The sequence below is a fragment of the Apostichopus japonicus genome, chromosome 1, assembly GCF_037975245.1.
Source record: "Apostichopus japonicus isolate 1M-3 chromosome 1, ASM3797524v1, whole genome shotgun sequence".
NCBI classification, from domain to species: Eukaryota; Metazoa; Echinodermata; class Holothuroidea; order Aspidochirotida; family Stichopodidae; genus Apostichopus; species Apostichopus japonicus.
In genome coordinates this window covers 8,746,696-8,766,502 of record NC_092561.1, presented here as the reverse complement: position 1 = coordinate 8,766,502, position 19,807 = coordinate 8,746,696, and the positions used below count along the sequence as shown (strand labels likewise).

Sequence of the window (19,807 nt, the reverse complement as noted above, 5' to 3'; positions counted from 1 at the left end):
GGTTGTATCGCATGTTTCATGACGGCATGCATTGCAGGTACACCAGGGGTTCTCAAAAGATGTAGCTAAATGGGGTGTGGTCAAAAATCTGGTTGGCCTGGGGATAAATTTCAATCTGGGCTCCACGAGAATAAAAAAAAATAAAAATAAAATATTTGCGCACAATCTGATACTGATCGGTATATTTTGTACTCTGGAGCACTTTATCAGCACTACCATGCTTATAGCTCCATATTGCTATATAGTTGAACTTACATTCCGTCTGGGGACGGTCTGGCCCATTATTGTGAGAGGTGTGTTTTTTTCTTCTTCGCTGGCACTCATACAAATTTAACTGAGAACCCCTTACGTACACGGTACATATTTTTCAGTGTTTTACAGCTTGCACATGTACAACAAAGATTTTAAATGACAGTGCACTACTATATATACAAAATATCAATGTTTGACAACAGAAATTCACTTCCCGCAGATTCCACTTTTCTTTTTGGGGGAATGGGGGTGGAGGGGGGAGGGGGCTGGTCCCAGTGTGTTAATTCTTCATCTTCAAATAATGCCTTTCCTCTTTCTGTGGGAAGCCATTTTGCATCTCCAAAATTTGAAAAATGAACCGGAACAGATGTCTTTGTTTTTGTAATTTGTCCAAACTGAATTCCTCCTCCATTGAGAAAGTGTGTGTTGAACATGATCCCATTAGGGAGAAATGATGTGGTTGAATGTGGGGGCAAGAGATGAACAGGTGAACTTTTTTTAAGGGGAAAAAAGCTAAAACCGTAACAGCTGAGAGAGAAATGATAAATGCAAAGGAGATTTCGACAGAGAATCGGTTTTCTGGAGTCTGGTAGCAATAAAAAAAACAAAAACTGTTCAAGATGGTTAATGAGCTATACCGATATATGCAAAGTTTCGCACCAGTTTTTGTACAGAAATTTTGTTACCATGTTGAAAATTTTGATTTATTTGAATATTTTTGATAATTCAAAGAATTATTATTATTATTATATTATTTTTCTTTTGTAACACACCACTTGCTCATATTCATAAAACTTTCTTGAAACTTTACCATGTTTGTTCAAGTTTCAAGTAAATGTCCTGGCCATCTTTAAGTAACACTACTATTTTCATTTTCTTTCGCAGGTGTACTTTACGACGAATCAAACTATGACGGTGCTGCTGCGATGATTAATGAAACTCTTTCGTCTTGAAGAGATCACCTCTGATATGATCAGAACTAAAAATTAAAAAAAAAAGTGAACATTCTTCAGAAATCTCTTTTTTTTTCTCTTTCTTTCAGAGATTGACAGGGTACTGATTATCAGCAATGTAAAAATTTAACCAAGAAGCCACGGAATACATTGTAAAAAAAAACAAGCAATGAATTTGTAGAGGTTATATGTTGCATATTCATAGCAGGTGTTGCATAATCATGAGACAAATTCTTGTATATTTATATCTTTTGGTTGATAATGCAAATCACCTTGCTTTGTAAATATTCAGCAACATGTGTAATGTGTGCAAGAGATTATTAACAACATTTACACATGTTTATGTATTAAGAAATAAGTGCCTTGCAAAATAACCTGAAGTGCCTGTTACATTCCTGCTTGCAGTCTCCTAGTAAGAGGACGGTTGCGGGGGGGGGGGGGGGGATAGGGGGGTGAAGCTGTTTGGCATAAGTGCCCAAGCTCTATTTAAGATGTCGCAAAAATATTTTTTGCAACATTTTTGGGGGAAGGGATGGGGAGGGGAGATCTCTAGAAATTGACAACCCTATAAGGTTTAACACTTCCACAGTCATTTTTTGTTAACTTCATGGCTAGAGACCAATTCATAAATTTTTTCACTTACATTCCATCCGTTAGACTGACTGACTGAGCAAATGTTAATATGGTGGCTGTGAGTGTTGGCTTTAAGGTCTTCAAGCATTGTGATGGTATGGGGAAGGCCAAAACAAATTTGATGCCAGTTCAGTGGGTGTACATGTTTTCTAACAATTCCATTTCTATCCAACTTCCCAAAATACATGCCATTTTGTGGCTTGAAGTGGAACATTTTTAGCATTTTGGAAGTGTCTTAAGGCTATTGTTCTCAAGCTGTTGTTGATTTTAATTATTTCTAATTTTTTTTTGTTTTGAAAGGCTTTGTTTGTCATTCCCTTTAAAATTCTGACAAATTTTGATTCCATTCTTGGGAACTGAAGTGAAATGCCCATTTTGAAATCGTTTTACTTTCCATAAAAAACCTTCTAGACAGCATGGCATGTAAATGTCCATTCGATATTTGTTTTAAACTTTCATAGAATGACTTCACGTTGAACTTTGAAAAGTGGCTGAAAGCACATATATCCTTTGTAAGCTGAAAATATTTAGCTTATGTCGTCCCATACAATTTTTGTCTAAGAGAGCAGAATGATTTTATTGAGTGCATCCGTTGATACTTTTTATCCAAACTCTGAAAGAATGAACTGTTTGTTTTTCCTTTAGGTCCCCCTTTTTTGTATATTTAAGCTTGTAAGAGACTGGAAATATTTGGCTGAGCAATTTACAATACATAAGAGTATGAAAATGTTTTGTTTCGATAATTACAATATATATCTGCACATTTAAAAACTTTTTTGTTACCCTAACTTGGAAAACAATGTTCCATTTTGATGACAATATTCTCTGCAGTTTTTAGAAAATGCTCAAGTCAGCTTGTTCATTCCCCATTTTATATATTTTTTTTTAATCTTTTTCCTTTTTAGAAAACAAGAAGAAACAAAACTAACTTTAAGAAATAAAAATTATTGTTGTTTTTGTATGGTGGTTTTGCATCTGGTATTTCAGAACTGCTTCAGTTTTTATGTAATTAATTAATTAGGTAATTAAACCAGGTAGTTCAGTTTTGTTCCAGTGGCAAGATTTCATGTATAACATGTAATGGCTGTAGCAGGGGAAATTTTTAATGGACGTCCGAGGTTACCAAATTTCTATTCAGACTACCCAAATCAGCTGTGGAGGTTGTGCAGTAGACAACCAGTTGTTTACATCAAATTCAGATTGCAATATAACTAAATACCCCCAACTAGGTAAAGTGATAAATTGGTATCACACCCTAAAGCTGGTGTTCTGTTCACCAAACCTACACATCTCTCCTACAGTGTATATATTGAACATTGTTATTTTTGAACATTTTATCAGACAACCAAAATGCAAGATCTGGTTGTCCCTCGGACAACAAGATAAAACCATTAAACATTTTGCCCATGGAGTGTACTACTTATGCCACAAGTTTTTATTTACAGATTTTGTTAACTAGGATTTTGTTAGTTTGGAATCTATGCCAACATTGACCTTAGATTAGAAAGTTGTTTTTTCTTTTCACATGAAATGAAATAAAGGATAAGAAACACTTTTATCCGAAATTTTACAAATTTGAGATATAAGAAAGATAAACATAATGTTTTGATTTCATTATCAGATGTAAATAATTCTTTCATTGCATTTTTAGATGTACAGTTACATATTCAAGATTCCTTAATCTTGAAATTTATGACAAGTTTGGGTATAACGTGGTTTTCAGACTGAAATTTTGTACATGAAAATGTTTTGACAATTTGGATCTTTTGTTAACTGGTTGTAGTAGACATTTATAGGTGTTTATTAGTGATCGCCAAATATGCTTTTAAATAAATCATAAATGGTTACTCATTTGCAAGCTTTGACAAGTAGTTAGCTACGCACCTCAAGGCATTTTTCCTTACTGAGAAATTTATTTGCTTTAAATTGAACATTCCTACAGGAAAGTACTTTTGTGTTTTTACCATAAATGTGCAAGGATTCAGTCAAGTGCACAAGATTGAATATCAGTTAGTTTTGAATACTAATAGTTTACAGGTAGCCTACTATATACAATATATGGATGAAACCATCCTAGTGTTAAGTAGATGTTGTACAATAAATGGTTTGCTCTTGTAATTTTTTTCATCTGCAAATATGGAGTATCTTTGCAATTTACCGAAGAAACGTAGTGAGGAGAGAATAAAAAATCTATTTTGGCCAAAAAAACAGACAGTAATCTTAAAGTTTGGTGGTTGTTCTTGGCTTATATCAGTGAATTAAACTTGATATTCTGTCACTATTACCCAGTGTAATTGTTCAATGCTACCTGAATAAGGGCATGCACAGTTTCATGGTTATAGAAAAAGTCATGAAACTTTGAAAATCGATTTGCAGGCTTGGAAAGAGTAAAGTAAGGTGTCAAGTCATTGAAAGTTGACACGATTTCCTAAAATTATATTTTGCTCAAGTCTTTGTTCTTTTCTGTCTGCAAATTTGTTCCATATCTGATTAATTTTGTGAGGGTCATGGATTTCTTAACTTTGCCCTGGAAAGGTCATGGCCTTTAACATTTTAAGAATGTTAAGAAATCCTGTGATATGATTTTGTTGACCGCCTTTATTGTCAAGATGTCTTATCGAAATCACTTTGGTGACAAGTTTGGTGTGTATTTATTGAAACGAAATAGGACCACCTGGTGTTGATAATTTCTTAGTAATCAATTAGTCATTTTGAATGAAAAGTAATTAACAAGTGGAAACATTTGCTCCCTCAGATGTGTGCTTAAATAGTGTCCATAAAGTAAAGTTTAACTTAAATAAGAAATACTTATTTGTTTGTCACATGGGCAAGTTTATGGTAAACTTAATTCAATTTAATATTTTTTGCTGTTTTCTGCGATTCCTTTTATTGGTGATCTTTACTTTTATAGGAACTGATTTTAAAATGTGATTTAAAAGTGTGAGTTGTTGATGGATAATACTAATTTAAAGGTTGGTTGAATTCCTTCCAGAAATACATAATTTTTCTAACTTCGATTCTATTCACCTGGCCAATTTTTGTCAACAATAGGGTAATTAGTTAGTTACAACAGTGTTAACCTTTTCAACAAAATGATTTTTGTTTAATTGTACAACAAAACAAAATATAGAAAAAGGATAAATTTCAATAATAAAATTGGACACTTCTAATTAAAGTAAAAGTGCCCATTTGTGTCTTGATTTTTCAGGAAAATCTAAAGAAATGAAAGAAAATTGTCTTCCTGTCTTCCTCAAAGAGGAAAATATTGGACTGATGTGTTTTGTACATCTATTTACAAACAAAGGAGAGGTGGGGGGGGGGGGATAGGGCAGGATGAGAGAGCTAGATAGGCTTCCTTTAACTTTTCAATAAAAATGTGCTCCAGATACTACTGTTTCTAGATCGAGAGGAATTTTATGTTTGACAATTGTCTGATACAGGTATGTGTCTGTTTAAGTTTTCGTTTTTTAAATATCAGGAATTTCTAGCTGTTTTAAGGTCTTCTTAATTAAAAGATACTATATTTCTTTGATTATGTTTTTGTTTGTCCGATGGTCATATGTGTGTACACTAAATGTCAGTAGTGCCTTGTAAGGGTGAAATCTTTTGAACAGAGTAAGTAGCTAACTTAAATAAATGTTTTGAAAGCTAAACAGTTTTGAAAGCTAAACACAAATTTGTTTTGTTTTGCATCCTCATTTTTTTTTTCATTTTGAGAGCAGGAACATCACTAGAGGAAAGTTTAAATTGTTTGGAGAAGAGTGAGCAAAAATTGTTTTGGAAGTTGGGAATTTTTATGTAGTTTCGACAGCAACTCTAGTGTCTGTTTAGCAAAAACGAAATTTCAGTTATTTTCGTAAAAACTGGATTTTTTTCCTTCTGAAAAAGTTTCACAATTATAAAATGCAATAGTGGAACACTAGCCTCTCCCTCTCATGGGGTGACAGAGACGACCGCCCACCCCTACCCCCTGCCCCCACCAAACAGTTTTGTGAAGACCTTGAAGTGCATCATTTTGGAAACATAAAGTAACCCTTTTCCATTTTTGTGACTAAAAAGTGCCTTGTTGAAAAATGTTTGGGGGGGGGGGGCAAATGTAATTAGGAATTGCCCGTTTGTTGCAAAACATTCCAGTACTGTTAAAATACTTTCCTTGAAAATATGGTGAATCAAACTTGCCTTTTAACATATTTCTATTGGTAAAGATACCACACCATTATTAGACTTGTGTACATCAGCTCGAAAGGTTAACCATTGTCGGAAAATGGAGCTAAAATTACCTAATGTAATGTTTGGAAAGTTAACCATTGTCGGAAAATGGAGCTAAAATTACCTAATGTAATGTTTGGAAAGTTAACCATTGTCGGAAAATGGAGCTAAAATGACATAATGTAAGGTTTGAAAAGTTAACCATTGTCGGAAAATGGAGCTAAAATTACCTAATGTAATGTTTGGAAAGTTAACCATTGTCGGAAAATGGAGCTAAAATGACATAATGTAAGGTTTGAAAAGTTAACCATTGTCGGAAAATGGAGCTAAAATTACCTAATGTAATGTTTGAAAAGTTAACCATTGTCGGAAAATGGAGCTAAATTAACTAATGTAATGTTTGTTTTAGCATATTATCAATTACCATCATTGGTTGTTCTGCCTTTATATGAAAGCGAATAATTTAAAGTACAGATGGTGTGAAAATAGGGAGGATCGAAGGTGATATAAACCACTTTAGAAAAATCTTTGGTTAAAACGTTGATATTACTCCATGCGCGCAGATGGAAGAGTTTGGGTTCAGTATGCTAAACGTGCCCCTCTTCCAGCTCAAAATCTAAGCGGTCATGATATGGAAGTTTGCAAGTGCCATGATTAGCCAAAATCACAACTAGCATGTAGTGGGTAGGATACAGGGGCGGCGATTTGTTTCAAATATTGGGCGGGGGGGGGGGAACATTTGCTCGGATGCAGGCGCATAGCAACTTTCATCCCCCAAATTGTTCGCGTGCTTCGTGATTTTGTGTATATATATATACAGCTGCGCTCCCAGGATTTTCTAACCCGGGGGCGCAAATTACTATCAAAGCGGAGCGCCACCATTGGTTGGCCCGCAGCGTACAAGAAAATTTCTGGTTTTGATAGCCCCCCAGATCACCGGAAATGGCACTTCTCGGGCTTGCAAATGACCAACCAGATGTACACTTTTCCCTTAGAACCAAGTTTTTCCCAATAGTTTTTTTTTCATCCATAACCTTTTTCAAGATTGTCATGCATCATGTTCGACCTCATCGCATATCCTGTGGATCATTGCTTTTGTAGGTAATTCTACGTAACGGCCCACAATACCCGTCAGCCCCACTTTTTCAAGGTTTTACGCCCATTATTTTTTCAGAATTTGAATAATAAATTCACTTCAAAACATACCCATAATGTTGCACAAAATTCATCTATGGACAACCAATATAGAAAACCCCCTTCAACCCCTAATAGAACGGTCAAAATTGCACGAGTAGAGGGAAGTATGAAGAAGAATGTTGGTCAGGGAATTTTCGAAAATTCAGACACAGTTAATTTATTGGTGTACACATATTAAAACCTCTTATAACGGCTACTATAAAACTTCGATATCATAAAAAAATACAAAAACTATGCCCGAGTGGGGTGGTCTTCCCCTTTCCCCCCCCCCCCCTTGGCTACGCACCTGCGGTTAGAAATCTTGTAGGAAACAGGCCAAATGGAAACCCAGTGAACCCATATCGATGTAGATCATATATATGATTGTACGTACTTGCACTCATACACAAGAGATGTACAGACATGATAATAATCATGAGTGACAACATGCGTACGGTCACAGGTCACAGAAACGACATTTATTTACCTCATAAAGCATGTGTTGGATGAAGTTTTAGCCACTCTCACCCACAAAAAGAAAGCAAGTGGCAATGCGACACATTCGCCTAGCGGCTATCCAAAATCAATATGCAATGTAGAAAAGAAATACTCCAACTAATGATACAGAACAAGTTTTATAAAATTCAACTTCTTAAGTGAATATGTATTTATTGAGGAGGAACTTTCTCCTTAAAATAATAAAAAAAAGGAACATGGAAAATAAAGGTTACAACGTTCGTTCTGTAATACTGCTTAAGAACACATATGACTCCTGAATACTTAAAGATAACGGATTGCTTTGGCGCAATCTTTACCAGAGGATGACATATGCTAGATTTAGCTTAACTACTGAAAAGTTTAAGACTTTCCAAAGTTTTGATACCCCTGGATCTTTTTCAATTGCGAGAGAGCAAACTGGTACGTATAAATTTAGTCTTAATATATATATTTATAGGACATTCTTTTCTCTATAAAAGAATGAGATTACCTCTTCTAGTCTGAAGAGCTTTCCCCCCTTTACATCATGAAATTCTGATTTAACATTTATCTTAAAAAAAAAATGAATTCTGAGTTGTCACTATGACGAATATTGCCTAAAGATGTTGACAATACTTGTTGACATGCGGTTGCTGATATCAGGTTGTGGTAGGTGTTATAGTCGAAGTCGGTAAAAAAAACTGTCCTCAATCTATCCTCAAACTATCCTCAAAAGCTTCCGGTCTTCGACTCAATGTGAGGAGAGTGGCAAATGGTGCCAGTTCTTAAACTGTCAGACGAGCTCTGCAATACAGCTATATTTTATCCGGTCAGGTAGTGTACTCTCATTCCAACGCTGCCGACAAGCTGCCCTATCCAGAACACTACATATTGAATGAATCTGGAGTCTCCAGGAAATAATTGTGTTTTCAGATTTCACAGTTAAATGCCAGTTATAAATTACAGTATACTAGCCCAGGCTTCAATACAGGTATCCTATATATAGGATCCTGTGCCCCATGATATGAAAATCACACTACTGTAGCTCCGTCTTTTTCAGCTAAGAGATATAGCAGGACTCAATCCGATGATGGTATTTTGGAGAGTGAATAAAAATCTTATCCAACACTCACTTCACTGGCTGGATGTGATGTCACGCATAATTACTAGTGCATCAATTAGTATAACTTGGCAATACAATACATTGTCATCTTGACTATGTCCTGCCCTGGTAGGTTTCTTTTGTGTGCACTAGCTATGCTATGCTACCCTGTACCTTTGTATTATATTAACTATGCCCTGACCTGGTGATGTTTCTTTTGTATACATACTCAATTATGCTACCCTGTATTTTTGTAGTGAATAGAGGGATTAGGTTTATGTAAATTGTCCTACATCCCTGGATACTACTTTCCAACAACAACAACAACCAGGATTGACTTAAGTTAAAGTTACTTGAAAAAACTTTCTGAAATAAACAGCTGACAGATTGACTTCTTCTGTCATAAAAATTCAAATTAACTAAATTATACTATTCTAATGTGACAGCCACCGCCAAATATGATTTGGATAAATAATCTCACCGTGCATTATTTTCAATTTATAGCCACATAAAAAACGATATGCCACCAAATATGGGGGAGGGGGGATATTAGATACTATATCCCCCCCCCCCCATAATCGCCGCCCATGGTAGGATATGCCAGTTGAAAACTTCTATCTATGCTTTGGCGGGTCTTGAAAGTGACGAGTTTAGTGTGTAAGTCAATGGAACAATCAATTATGGTGCGACACCTATCAACTCCAATAACGACTGGTTCTCATAGTCTAAGGACCAAGGTTATGGAATCACGTACATAGCTACTTTCTTAATTTAAGATTGTGACATGGGGAAGACGGGACTCGCAAAGGTTTGTACACAGTAACGAGTGAAATAGCATGACGTCACGTTTGGTTTATGAGGGAAGGGTGTCCTCGCCAGTAGAGAGGGGGTAAATCTGGTTGTTGTCTACACGTACAATCTACAGGTGGATTTTCCTTGTAAGGAGTTACCAAGAGAGGGGGATCAATAACAGAGAAATCATGAGAAATATATAGATATGAATTTAACAAGCTTTCGAGTAGACATTGTAAATTGGCAAGCGTAAAATTAACTGCATGATCTTTATATTATAACAAGAAGGTTCTGTATTTTAGGAAGATGGATGAGGTGCTGGTAACCTTTCAAAGGGAGTGAAGACTCACGCACAAAGAAACGTCTGATGCCAATAATCTGACGTATAGGCCTAGTTTCGAATGAGGTGTAACAGTAATGTTAGACACCACCATCGATCCAAGAAAATATACACACAGCTTGCTACCGTCGGTAATTAGACACTAGGGTACAGTCAATACATGCAGCTACGGTCAATACCCACAACACAGTGTACATAGCAGCGATGTACATCTCAGGTTTCATATAAGTCGTTCATTACTGTCTGCATTTTGTAGCGCCAAGAAAAAAAACTTCACTTGCAGGCAACGGAAAGCTAACTTTTTCAGAGGGCAGCACGCGGTTTGGGGCGATTCTTCAATGCCTCTAAGTCCTCTGTCAGCAAGCTTAATGCAACACGTTTAGAACCACAAAAGTAACATTAGTAACATGGATTACTGAAAATAAATATCGGCGAAGATGGAAAATAATCCCCCACAATAACGCAAATCAAACACAAACACTGTTTGCCCTATTTTTAGCAGCAAATTCTCCCCTTAATGTCGAGAAGAATGTCGATTTTTAGTAGTATAGCAGCTTACTTGCCGAAATAATTATTGTTACTTCAGACATGTAAAAAAAAACAAAGGAAAACACTTTAAGCATTTACTGTACGACATGAGAAACTGTACAATTAACTTCTCAATGATCTAAACACACAATTATAAGTAGATCCAATTAAAGACCTAATTTGTAGCCTAAATGTGCATCAGAATGTACTCTCTCTTAAAGGCCCAGTCACATCTCACCGGATTGCACGAACGGACAAGAGTACGCGCGAAAAACAGTCATCCGGTTATTTCCGTTGGCAAAAGTTGTCGCGCATGCATCTGGGGGTTGCAACGTACCGGACGTTCAACGGTGAAAACGGATTACAAACGTACAAGGGACGGACAGCAACGGACGAACAACGGATGAACAACGAACGAACTAACGAACACCAACGGATAGTAACGAATTTACAACGGACAATTAACGGATAAAGAACATACAAAACGTAGGAGTACCGGAAAAGTAACGGAGATACTGGACTAGCAACGGAGAAGAAACGGTCTAAAACCTGGGCCTCCGGAGTGCCTCAAAATCAGGGGGCATTCTCATGAAGTTGATGAAAGATTTTGGTCTTCCATTCGCAGCTCCTGCATTATTTGGTCATAAAGACCAAACTGCCGTCTTCTCTGTGAACCCAGCAAGGCCCTAGACCAGCATTTACGCCGAGCACGTCTCTTCCTTCTCTTCCTGACTTGTTCATTGGTCTTGATGTTGGCTTCAATGATAAGCATCTGTGCTTATAAAGCTGACACTGTGGTCTGAAGCTTGAATCTTTCTGAAGGGTCCATGATGTAGGTGTTGACGGTAGAGGTTATAGGAGCAGAATGAGGCGTGGGACGCTTGGAGTGGACAAGGGTGGAGGTACGCTGCATCTCCGTTCTATGTCCGTCTGTTATACTTTCCTGGCCTGAGTTCTTCCGTTTCTTCCGTGTAACGTACGTTACCTATCTGTTCATTGTCAGTTCTATTCCTTTGCACTTCCGTTATTTCTACGTTAGCGTCCGTCGAATATACGGTATAGGTACTGTACTTCTACGTTTCATCCGTTCTTTGTCCGTTAATGATCCGGTGAGCAATAGCAATAACCAGAGACGAACGGAGAAATACAGTATGCCAAACGCATACAGAACGAACAAAACGCGTGAGAAACTGATAAAACGGAAGCATAACGGATTAGTAACAAACTAAATAACGGAGACATTTTTCGGTGGATGTCCGTTCCAAGGTTTGTGCATGTTCAAAATCGACACCGGACAAACCGGACCTTCCCGGTAATGAAACGTAGACGGACGGAGGAGAACCGCAGACTAAACGGATACTAACGTACATCAACGGAGTGCCATTTTTTGTCTTCGTTCCCTCTCCGTTATTGCAATCCGGTGAAATGTGACTGGGCTTTTATAAAAAATGTTAGGTCATGAACCTCATATACGGAACTTCGCATCAACGGTACCAGGCCACATCGATCCCCATTCTAAAGTCCTGGATTCGTCCAAGAACAAAGTTTAAAAACATTTTAAACTTGCAACTATTTTGGACCCCAAAAGACACATTTATAATTTTTATATATAGAAACTGGATTCAAATTAACACTCGCTTTCTCTGGCAACGGGTAGAAATAATTTTGCTGCGTTTTGGTTACATTTGCCTGGTACAATTTCTTGAAAAATATCACCTCTGTTAGTTGTGTGCTCCCAAGTCACGTGTTTTTTGTTATGCTATTAACGTTGTAAATACACACGAGTTCGTTACACCATTCCCTCGTAGAAATGTTGTCTCTTATGTCGCTTCTAAAGCCATTAAAATCACCGCACTTTCAATACAACGATGGCAGATCCAACAGGTTATGGGCCCAGGCGTGATCCAGGAAGTCGATGGCAGAGACTTTGCTTCAACGGGGACGAAAATGAATACGAATTGTGGGAAACGAAATTTCTCGGACATCTACGTATGATGAAACTGAAAGATACCATACTAGGTCTAGACGTACCGCCCGAAGGTGAGGCTGGCAGTGGACAGCCTAACGTTAATGATGTCGTAGGTAAGAACGAAGAATGCTATGCTGAACTGATACAGTTTTTAGATGATAAAAGCCTGTCGTTGGTAATGAGAGATGCTGCCGATGATGGAAGGAAAGCCCTAAAGATACTGAGAGAACATTACTCGAACCAGGGAAAGCCCCGTATCATTACGCTGTACACTGAGCTAACCTCTCTCAAGAAAGGACCAAACGAGAGCATTACTGATTACATAATTAGGGCAGAAAAAGCCATTACAGCCCTACGTAATGCAAAAGAGACCCTAAGTGATGGGTTATTGATAGCAATGATTTTAAAAGGATTGCCAGAGTCTTTCAAACCCTTTGCTATTCACATCACACAGAGCAATGATGAGATTACTTTTACCAAATTCAAAAGCAAATTGAGAAGTTTTGAGGAGACTGAGAAATTCCGAGTCGAGTCGCATGACAAATCTGACAACGTCATGAAGGCAGGAAGTACAGGTACAGTACCCACTGGAAGTAGAAGAATTAAAGGGAGACTTACATGTTATCAGTGTGGAAATGAGGGACATATTGCTAGATTGTGCCCGTATAAGCTTCAAACAAGTAACAAGTCTCAAACCAAATTGCCAAGATGGTGTAAATACCATAACAGTTCCACACACAGTGATGAAACTTGCAGAAGACATAACCGCAAGGACAAGGCAAAGCAAACAGCGGAACAGACCGAAACTAGAGAAGAAGATCACACATTCTCATTCAAGGCTGGCAACAATACAAGCAACATACGTCAAAGAGGAGGGCCAGGAACCTTAATGGTAGATTGTGGAGCTACATCACATATAATCACAGATCTATCAAAATTTGTTTCTTTTGACAATACTTTCCATCCAGAAAACCACTACATGGAGCTAGCTGATGGGACAAGAGAAAATAATGTAGCGCTAAAACGTGGAAACGCCCAAGTTACCTTGCTAAGTACAGAAGGCAAGAATGTAGAATCTATGCTGGAAGCGGCACTGTATATCCCTTCCTACCCACAGGACATGTTTTCTGTTAAAGCTGCCACCAACAATGGAGCCACAGTGACCTTCAAGCAAGGATGCAACATACTTACCCACAAAGATGGTACTACGTTCAACATGAAAGAACAAGGAAGATTGTACTACCTGAACGTTGTGGACGAAGAAATAGTAGGTGACAGAGTTAACGCTGTATATGATGTTCATACATGGCATGAAATTTTAGGACACTGTAATTTTGAAGATATTCTTAAATTACAAGATGTAGTCAAAGGTATGAAAATTAAAGGTGAAGTTGATAAGTCAACATTTGATTGTGACACATGCACTCAAGGAAAATTTGTAAACAGTAGGAGTAGAAAACTAGATGCTAAGGCCACCACACCCCTAGAGTTGGTTCACACAGACCTAGCAGGACCTATTAACCCTGTAGCTAAGGATGGGTTCAAATATGCAGCAACATTCACCGATGATTATTCAGGAGCCATATTTGTTTATTTCATTAGAAACAAGGGTGACACTGCATTAGTATTGGAAAAGTTTTTGGCAGATTGTGCACCTTATGGCAAAGTAAAGTGTATCAGGTCTGACAATGGTTCAGAATTCACAGGGAATGCTTTTGAGTCAGTACTAAGGAAAATGGGCATAAGGCATGAAACCTCTTCACCGTACTCTCCCCACCAAAATGGTACCGCTGAAAGGCAGTGGAGAACTCTTTTTGAAATGGGGAGGTGTCTATTAATAGACAAGGGTTTGCCCAAGTTCTTGTGGACATACGCAGTCCAAACAGCTGCCCATATTAGAAACAGATGTTTCAACAACCGCATTAAGCAAACCCCTTATCACATGTTAACAGGGAACCAACCTGATCTATCCAAAATGGGGATATTTGGATCAGAGTGTTATGCGTATAAGCACGACCCAAAGAAACTAGATTCTAGGTGTGAGAAAGGAATTTTTGTTGGGTATGACAAGAATAGTCCTGCATACCTAGTGTATCATGCAAACAGTGGAAAGGTGTCTAAAAACAGGCTGGTCAAGTTCTGTAAGAAAAGAGGTATTGAGAAACAAACCCAAACTGATGTATTGGATGATGAAGTTGAGTTGTTTCCTCAACAATACACATGTGGGGAGTCTAGTGGTGATGCTCATGTTCCTGAAAACAATAATGGAAGTAAGACAAATGTGTCTCAAAGAGAAATAACAAGAGAAATTTTAAAGGAAAGTGGTTCAGAGGAAAACCACAGTGAAAGAAGTATGGGTGATGTAAGTCAAGGACGTTACTACCCCAAGAGGGAGAGAAAATCTCCCAAATACTTAGATGAGTATGTATCACATGTTGAAGATGGAGATTCTATTATGACTGGTATTGATTACTGTTATAAAGTATGTGGAATTCCCCAAACGTACAAGGAAGCGGTAAATTCACCTTATATATCAACATGGAAAAATGCCATGGAAGAAGAGCTAAATTCATTAAGGGAGAATGATACATTTGAGATAACAACTTTACCTGAAGGTAAACATCCAGTAGGGGGAAAATGGGTGTATGCAATTAAAGAGGATTTTGAAGGTACAAGGAGATTTAAGGCAAGATATGTCGCCAAGGGTTACAATCAGGTGAAGGGGATAGATTACAAAGAAACATTTGCCCCGACAGCTAATATCACATCAATTAGGATTTTAATGCAACTGGTAGTGCAAAATGATCTGATTGTTCATCAGATGGATGTCAAAACTGCTTACCTGCATGCTCCTATTGCTGAAGAAATCTATTTAGAGCAACCAGAAGGCTTTGAAGTTTTATCAGACACAGGAGAAAAGTTGGTTTATAAGTTAAAGAAATCACTCTATGGGTTGAAACAGTCAGGTAGAAATTGGAATAAAGTATTACATGAGTACCTTGTTGAAAATGATTTTGTTCAAAATTCATCAGATCATTGTGTCTACAAGAAGCAGATTAAAAATGACATGATCATAGTCATTATTTGGGTTGATGATCTGATTATGGCAGCTAGTGACACACACTTGCTAAATCAGTTCAAGGAAGTTATGCAGAAGAAATTTAGAATGAAAGATTTGGGTAAGATATCATATTTTCTTGGAATCCATTTTGAGCAAAAGGAGGGAGAAATCAAGATGAGCCAGGACAAATATATCAGCAAAATGCTAGAAAGATTTGGAATGGTAAACTGTAAGCCCAGATCCACTCCATGTGAACAGAAATTGGAATGTAACAGTAGTGAAGCTGTTGATCCAAAGAATTACCGTGAAATAGTTGGAAGTTTGATTTATGCCATGACATGCACTAGACCAGACCTAAGTTGGGTGGTAAGTAGATTGTCACAGCATTTGTCAGAACCTAAAGCAGAGAACATGAATACTGCCAAACATGTTCTTAGGTATCTAAAAGGTACAATTGATCACAAATTATGCTTCAAGAAATCAAGTCAACCCTTAAGGTTACTTGCTTACAGTGATTCAGATTGGGCATCTTCAGTGGAGGACAGAAGAAGTACAACTGGTTATTGTTTTAGTTTGACTGGGGATGGTCCACTCGTTTCATGGAAATCTAAGAAGCAACCAACAGTTGCATTATCCACTTGTGAGGCTGAATACATGGCATTGGCAGCTACAACACAAGAAAGTTTGTTGAATGGTATGGACAAGAAAATTTTTCACTGTACTAATATTTTTGAAGATAACCAGGGTGCTATTTCATTGAGTAAAGATCCTGTTCACCGACAAAGATCAAAACACATTGATGTCAAGTACCATTTTATTCGTACAATGGTCAATGAGGGTAAGGTTAACATTACATATTGCCCAACAGAGGATATGGTTGCAGATAATTTTACAAAACCAGCAACAAAATCAAAGATCAACAAGTTCAAGCGATTCCTGTTTGGTAACTGATGTATTTAACATTTGAACACTCTGAACACAAGAAGTTACAATATGCATATTGCTTTAAAGTAATTTTCATACAAGGATGTTTATTATTATGAGAGCAAGTGGGGGTGTTAGTTGTGTGCTCCCAAGTCACGTGTTTTTTTGTTATGCTATTAACGTTGTAAATACACACGAGTTCGTTACACCATTCCCTCGTAGAAATGTTGTCTCTTATGTCGCTTCTAAAGCCATTAAAATCACCGCACTTTCAATACAACGATGGCAGATCCAACAACCTCTTCAATCTTTTCACAATTGTATTTCTTGTCAGCGATTTACTAACCAGTAGTCTAATAGAATCGTGGTTAGAGCATCCACTTTCGCTTTCACTTTTTTGGTGGGGTGGGGCTTATTCGCAGGGCAGCCCTGTGAATAGCCAGACACATACACCTTATTCACAGGGCAGCCCTGTGAATAGCCAGACACAAGCATCTTATTTGCAGGGCTGCCCTGCGAATAGCCAGACACATACACCTTATTCAAAGGGCAGCCCTGCGAATAGCCGGACAAAAGCATCTTATTCACAGGGCAGCCCTGCGAATAGCCAGACACATACACCTTATTCGCAGGGCAGCCCTGTGAATAGCCAGACACAAGCATCTTATTTGCAGGGCTGCCCTGCGAAAAGCCAGACACATACACCTTATTCACAGGGCAGCCTTAGACTGGGTTAACGGGCTCAGTAATTTTTGGGGCTATTCGAGTTTGCTTTTGGGGCTATTCGAGTTTGCTTTTGGGCACCAGCTATCTTTTTGAGAGTCTTAATTGGGAGCCTCTATATTTTGAGGAATTTATTGGCCTTTGGGATTCCTATCTTAATGCTGTTAGGATTGGTTTTGGGAGCCTAGGGCCTTAAGATTGAACCAGTCTAGCATTAGTACCGCCAACATAAAAATGTCATCCCTCGATCACTTTCACCTTTGTTTTTGCAGAGTGACTGCTCATTTGCATGTAAAGGTGTGGGAGGTGGGGGGGGGGTGTCACACCTTTGACCATATTGGCTTTCAGGCAATATTGGCTTTTGGGGAATCCCAAGATAAGCTCCCTTAAAATAAGCTTTTAAACTTGAACTGCTGGGGCTCCAAAAATTAGCTTATGAAGTGGCTAAGACTATTTGGGCCCAAAAGACTGGCTTTTTCAAGGTCCCTAAACTGACTGGTATCAATAGCAAACCTAATAACAAACCTATTTTCAAAATCGTCACAGCCCTGCGAATAAGGTGTCTGTGTACGTTATTCGCCGGGCTGCCCTGCGAATAATCACTTCGTTTTGGTGGGGGTGTCTATCTTTTCTCTGTCATTGCTGGTACAATGATCTGTACACAGGGTCGATCATATTATATACAGAATACAACACACACATTAACAGTCCTGCTGCACTATAACTGGGTAGACTCCGGTCCACAACTGCGTATTGACGACAACACGTATAGTAATGTTAAAAAATATGCATACATAACTTTAACAACATGTCTGCGATTGGTGTTTCATCCGAAAATAAGCTTTAGGTAAGCATCCATTTTCGTTGTTTAGGAAGGGATGGGAAAGAAACTGGTTCGGCCGAACGCGTAAGGCCACTGTTGAATGCTCTACTAGAGCCTCTAGCAAGTCACACAGTACATGAGCCTATAGGCTGTTTGTTGTTGGCTATGTATAGGCTAGACATAGCCTAACAGTATTTACTAGAGTAGAGAAAAACAGTTAATGTCCCACTCCCAGGGACGTGAGTCCTGCAAAAACGTTGCGTGCCGCAAAGAAGCTTTCGTCCTGGTCGAACACCAGTTGCGATTTTTATATGAACTATTTTTAATAGTGTAGTGCTAACAATGTGATCTTAACACTGCCTTTATGTTATGAACAATCTGACACAATATACATGTAGGGCAGATGCCAGTGCTCTATCATCGCTGTTTTACAGGGGTGGCATACCCCACCCCTCTTTTTGCCCATGCTGCCACTTTTTCAACCGACTTTTGCCACCATACCCCCTTTTTCAACTGCCCTTATTTTCCCCTGTTTGCCAACTCAGTAGCTTAGTAGAGCTCCATTCTTTGACCTTGCAAGTTGCCTACTTGCCTGTACCTACAGTGTGCAGATCTCTCGTTAAATTATGCACAGTTCATTACTGCATACATGTAAAGAAGCCTGTTCGAACCTCAGAGTTTTATCTGCACATGTGCAAATCCTCAAAGCCTGGGAAGAAACAATCATATCGCCGTACTGTACCTACAACACATAGTCAAAACTGGAGTGTATCTTGGAAGACTACTTTCTTACACAGCATGTAAGCGGTGTTCTTGATCTAAATATATTTGTAAGAATGCTGATCCTTGTTGTGTATTTTCCATATACCCCACAATCCCCCACTTTCTCAAATCGAAACTCCGAACTGGATTTGTTTTACAAATGAACTTGCTTGGCTGGTTTAGTAAACTTGTTCAGTGAGTGTATTGCATAAATCTTCAATTGTGCTCTTTGTGTTGCTCGCGAAGCAGGGACTACTTCCAACAATAGAGTAACTGATGGAACATTTACCCTGGATGCTTTGCAGTGTTTGTAAGCAACCAACCAAGGAAAATTACCACAGGCCTAGTTGAATCATTTTGTATGTAACGTCAATTAAAAATATCAAGCTTCAACGTCTACTTTTGACGATGCACAAAGTAGTTTACAACACAAACATTGCAGCAAAAAATTGACTGAAATACATGGTCAAAGGGATCAGAACAATGATTCAGATATTTTATGTGATAGTCTCAGAAATAATTCAATTGTAAATGGTGATCTGATTGGCTAACAGTCCCTTACCCATTGTCATTATCTCTCTAGGCACTGTGTTACTTTACATTGACTTCGGACATCAAAGAGTATTTGTAGCCATCATTTTGACAGACGCTATGCAAGGGAGATACCATGCAGTAGTATGCATTGGGAGATGTTTAGGCCAGCATATATGCTACTGTAACTAATCTACGGCAAAATTTACTAATAAGTAACAAGTTTCATCATTTGACTTTTTTTCCTGCATAATATTATAGACCTATCTCTATAGGATTCCGTTGTGCACAAGCCAATGTGTGGTCTGGGGTCTTTATAGCTAAGTATTGTGTGTTCCTGTATGTGGAATTTTTAAGTGCATGTTTTCATGGAGGACTGCAGGGACGCAAGTTTTTAACCTTTTAAGGTGTTGTGTACCCCGGGCACAACTTTTTAAATCCTAGTAACAACCAGTCTGTCATTTAAAGGTACAGTATTGACAAAGCCCCTAGGAGTTGGACTTGTAGTAAGACCGAGACTGAAGATATGTTAGTATTGAAGAGTAATAGTAC

At 38.1% G+C, this 19,807-nt stretch overlaps 2 protein-coding genes across 8 annotated transcripts in view; both read left to right on the top strand.

The window, feature by feature from the left end:
* Positions 1–3,662, top strand: part of LOC139966559 (solute carrier family 28 member 3-like) — a 47,577-nt gene extending 43,915 nt beyond the window's left edge. For all 7 annotated transcript variants that reach the window (XM_071969729.1, XM_071969719.1, XM_071969770.1 and 4 more), the window contains exon 11: positions 1,138–3,662. In XM_071969729.1, the coding sequence (XP_071825830.1) occupies positions 1,138–1,205 (68 nt within the window). In that variant the 3' untranslated portion in view covers positions 1,206–3,662. The remainder of the gene's footprint in view (positions 1–1,137) is intronic.
* A 14,164-nt stretch (positions 3,663–17,826) lies between these two features.
* LOC139966538 (sialidase-2-like) overlaps positions 17,827–19,807 on the top strand; it is a 28,756-nt gene continuing 26,775 nt past the window's right edge. Inside the window, exon 1 of the mRNA XM_071969663.1 lies at positions 17,827–17,986. The gene's annotated coding sequence lies outside the window, so the exon portion shown is untranslated. The remainder of the gene's footprint in view (positions 17,987–19,807) is intronic.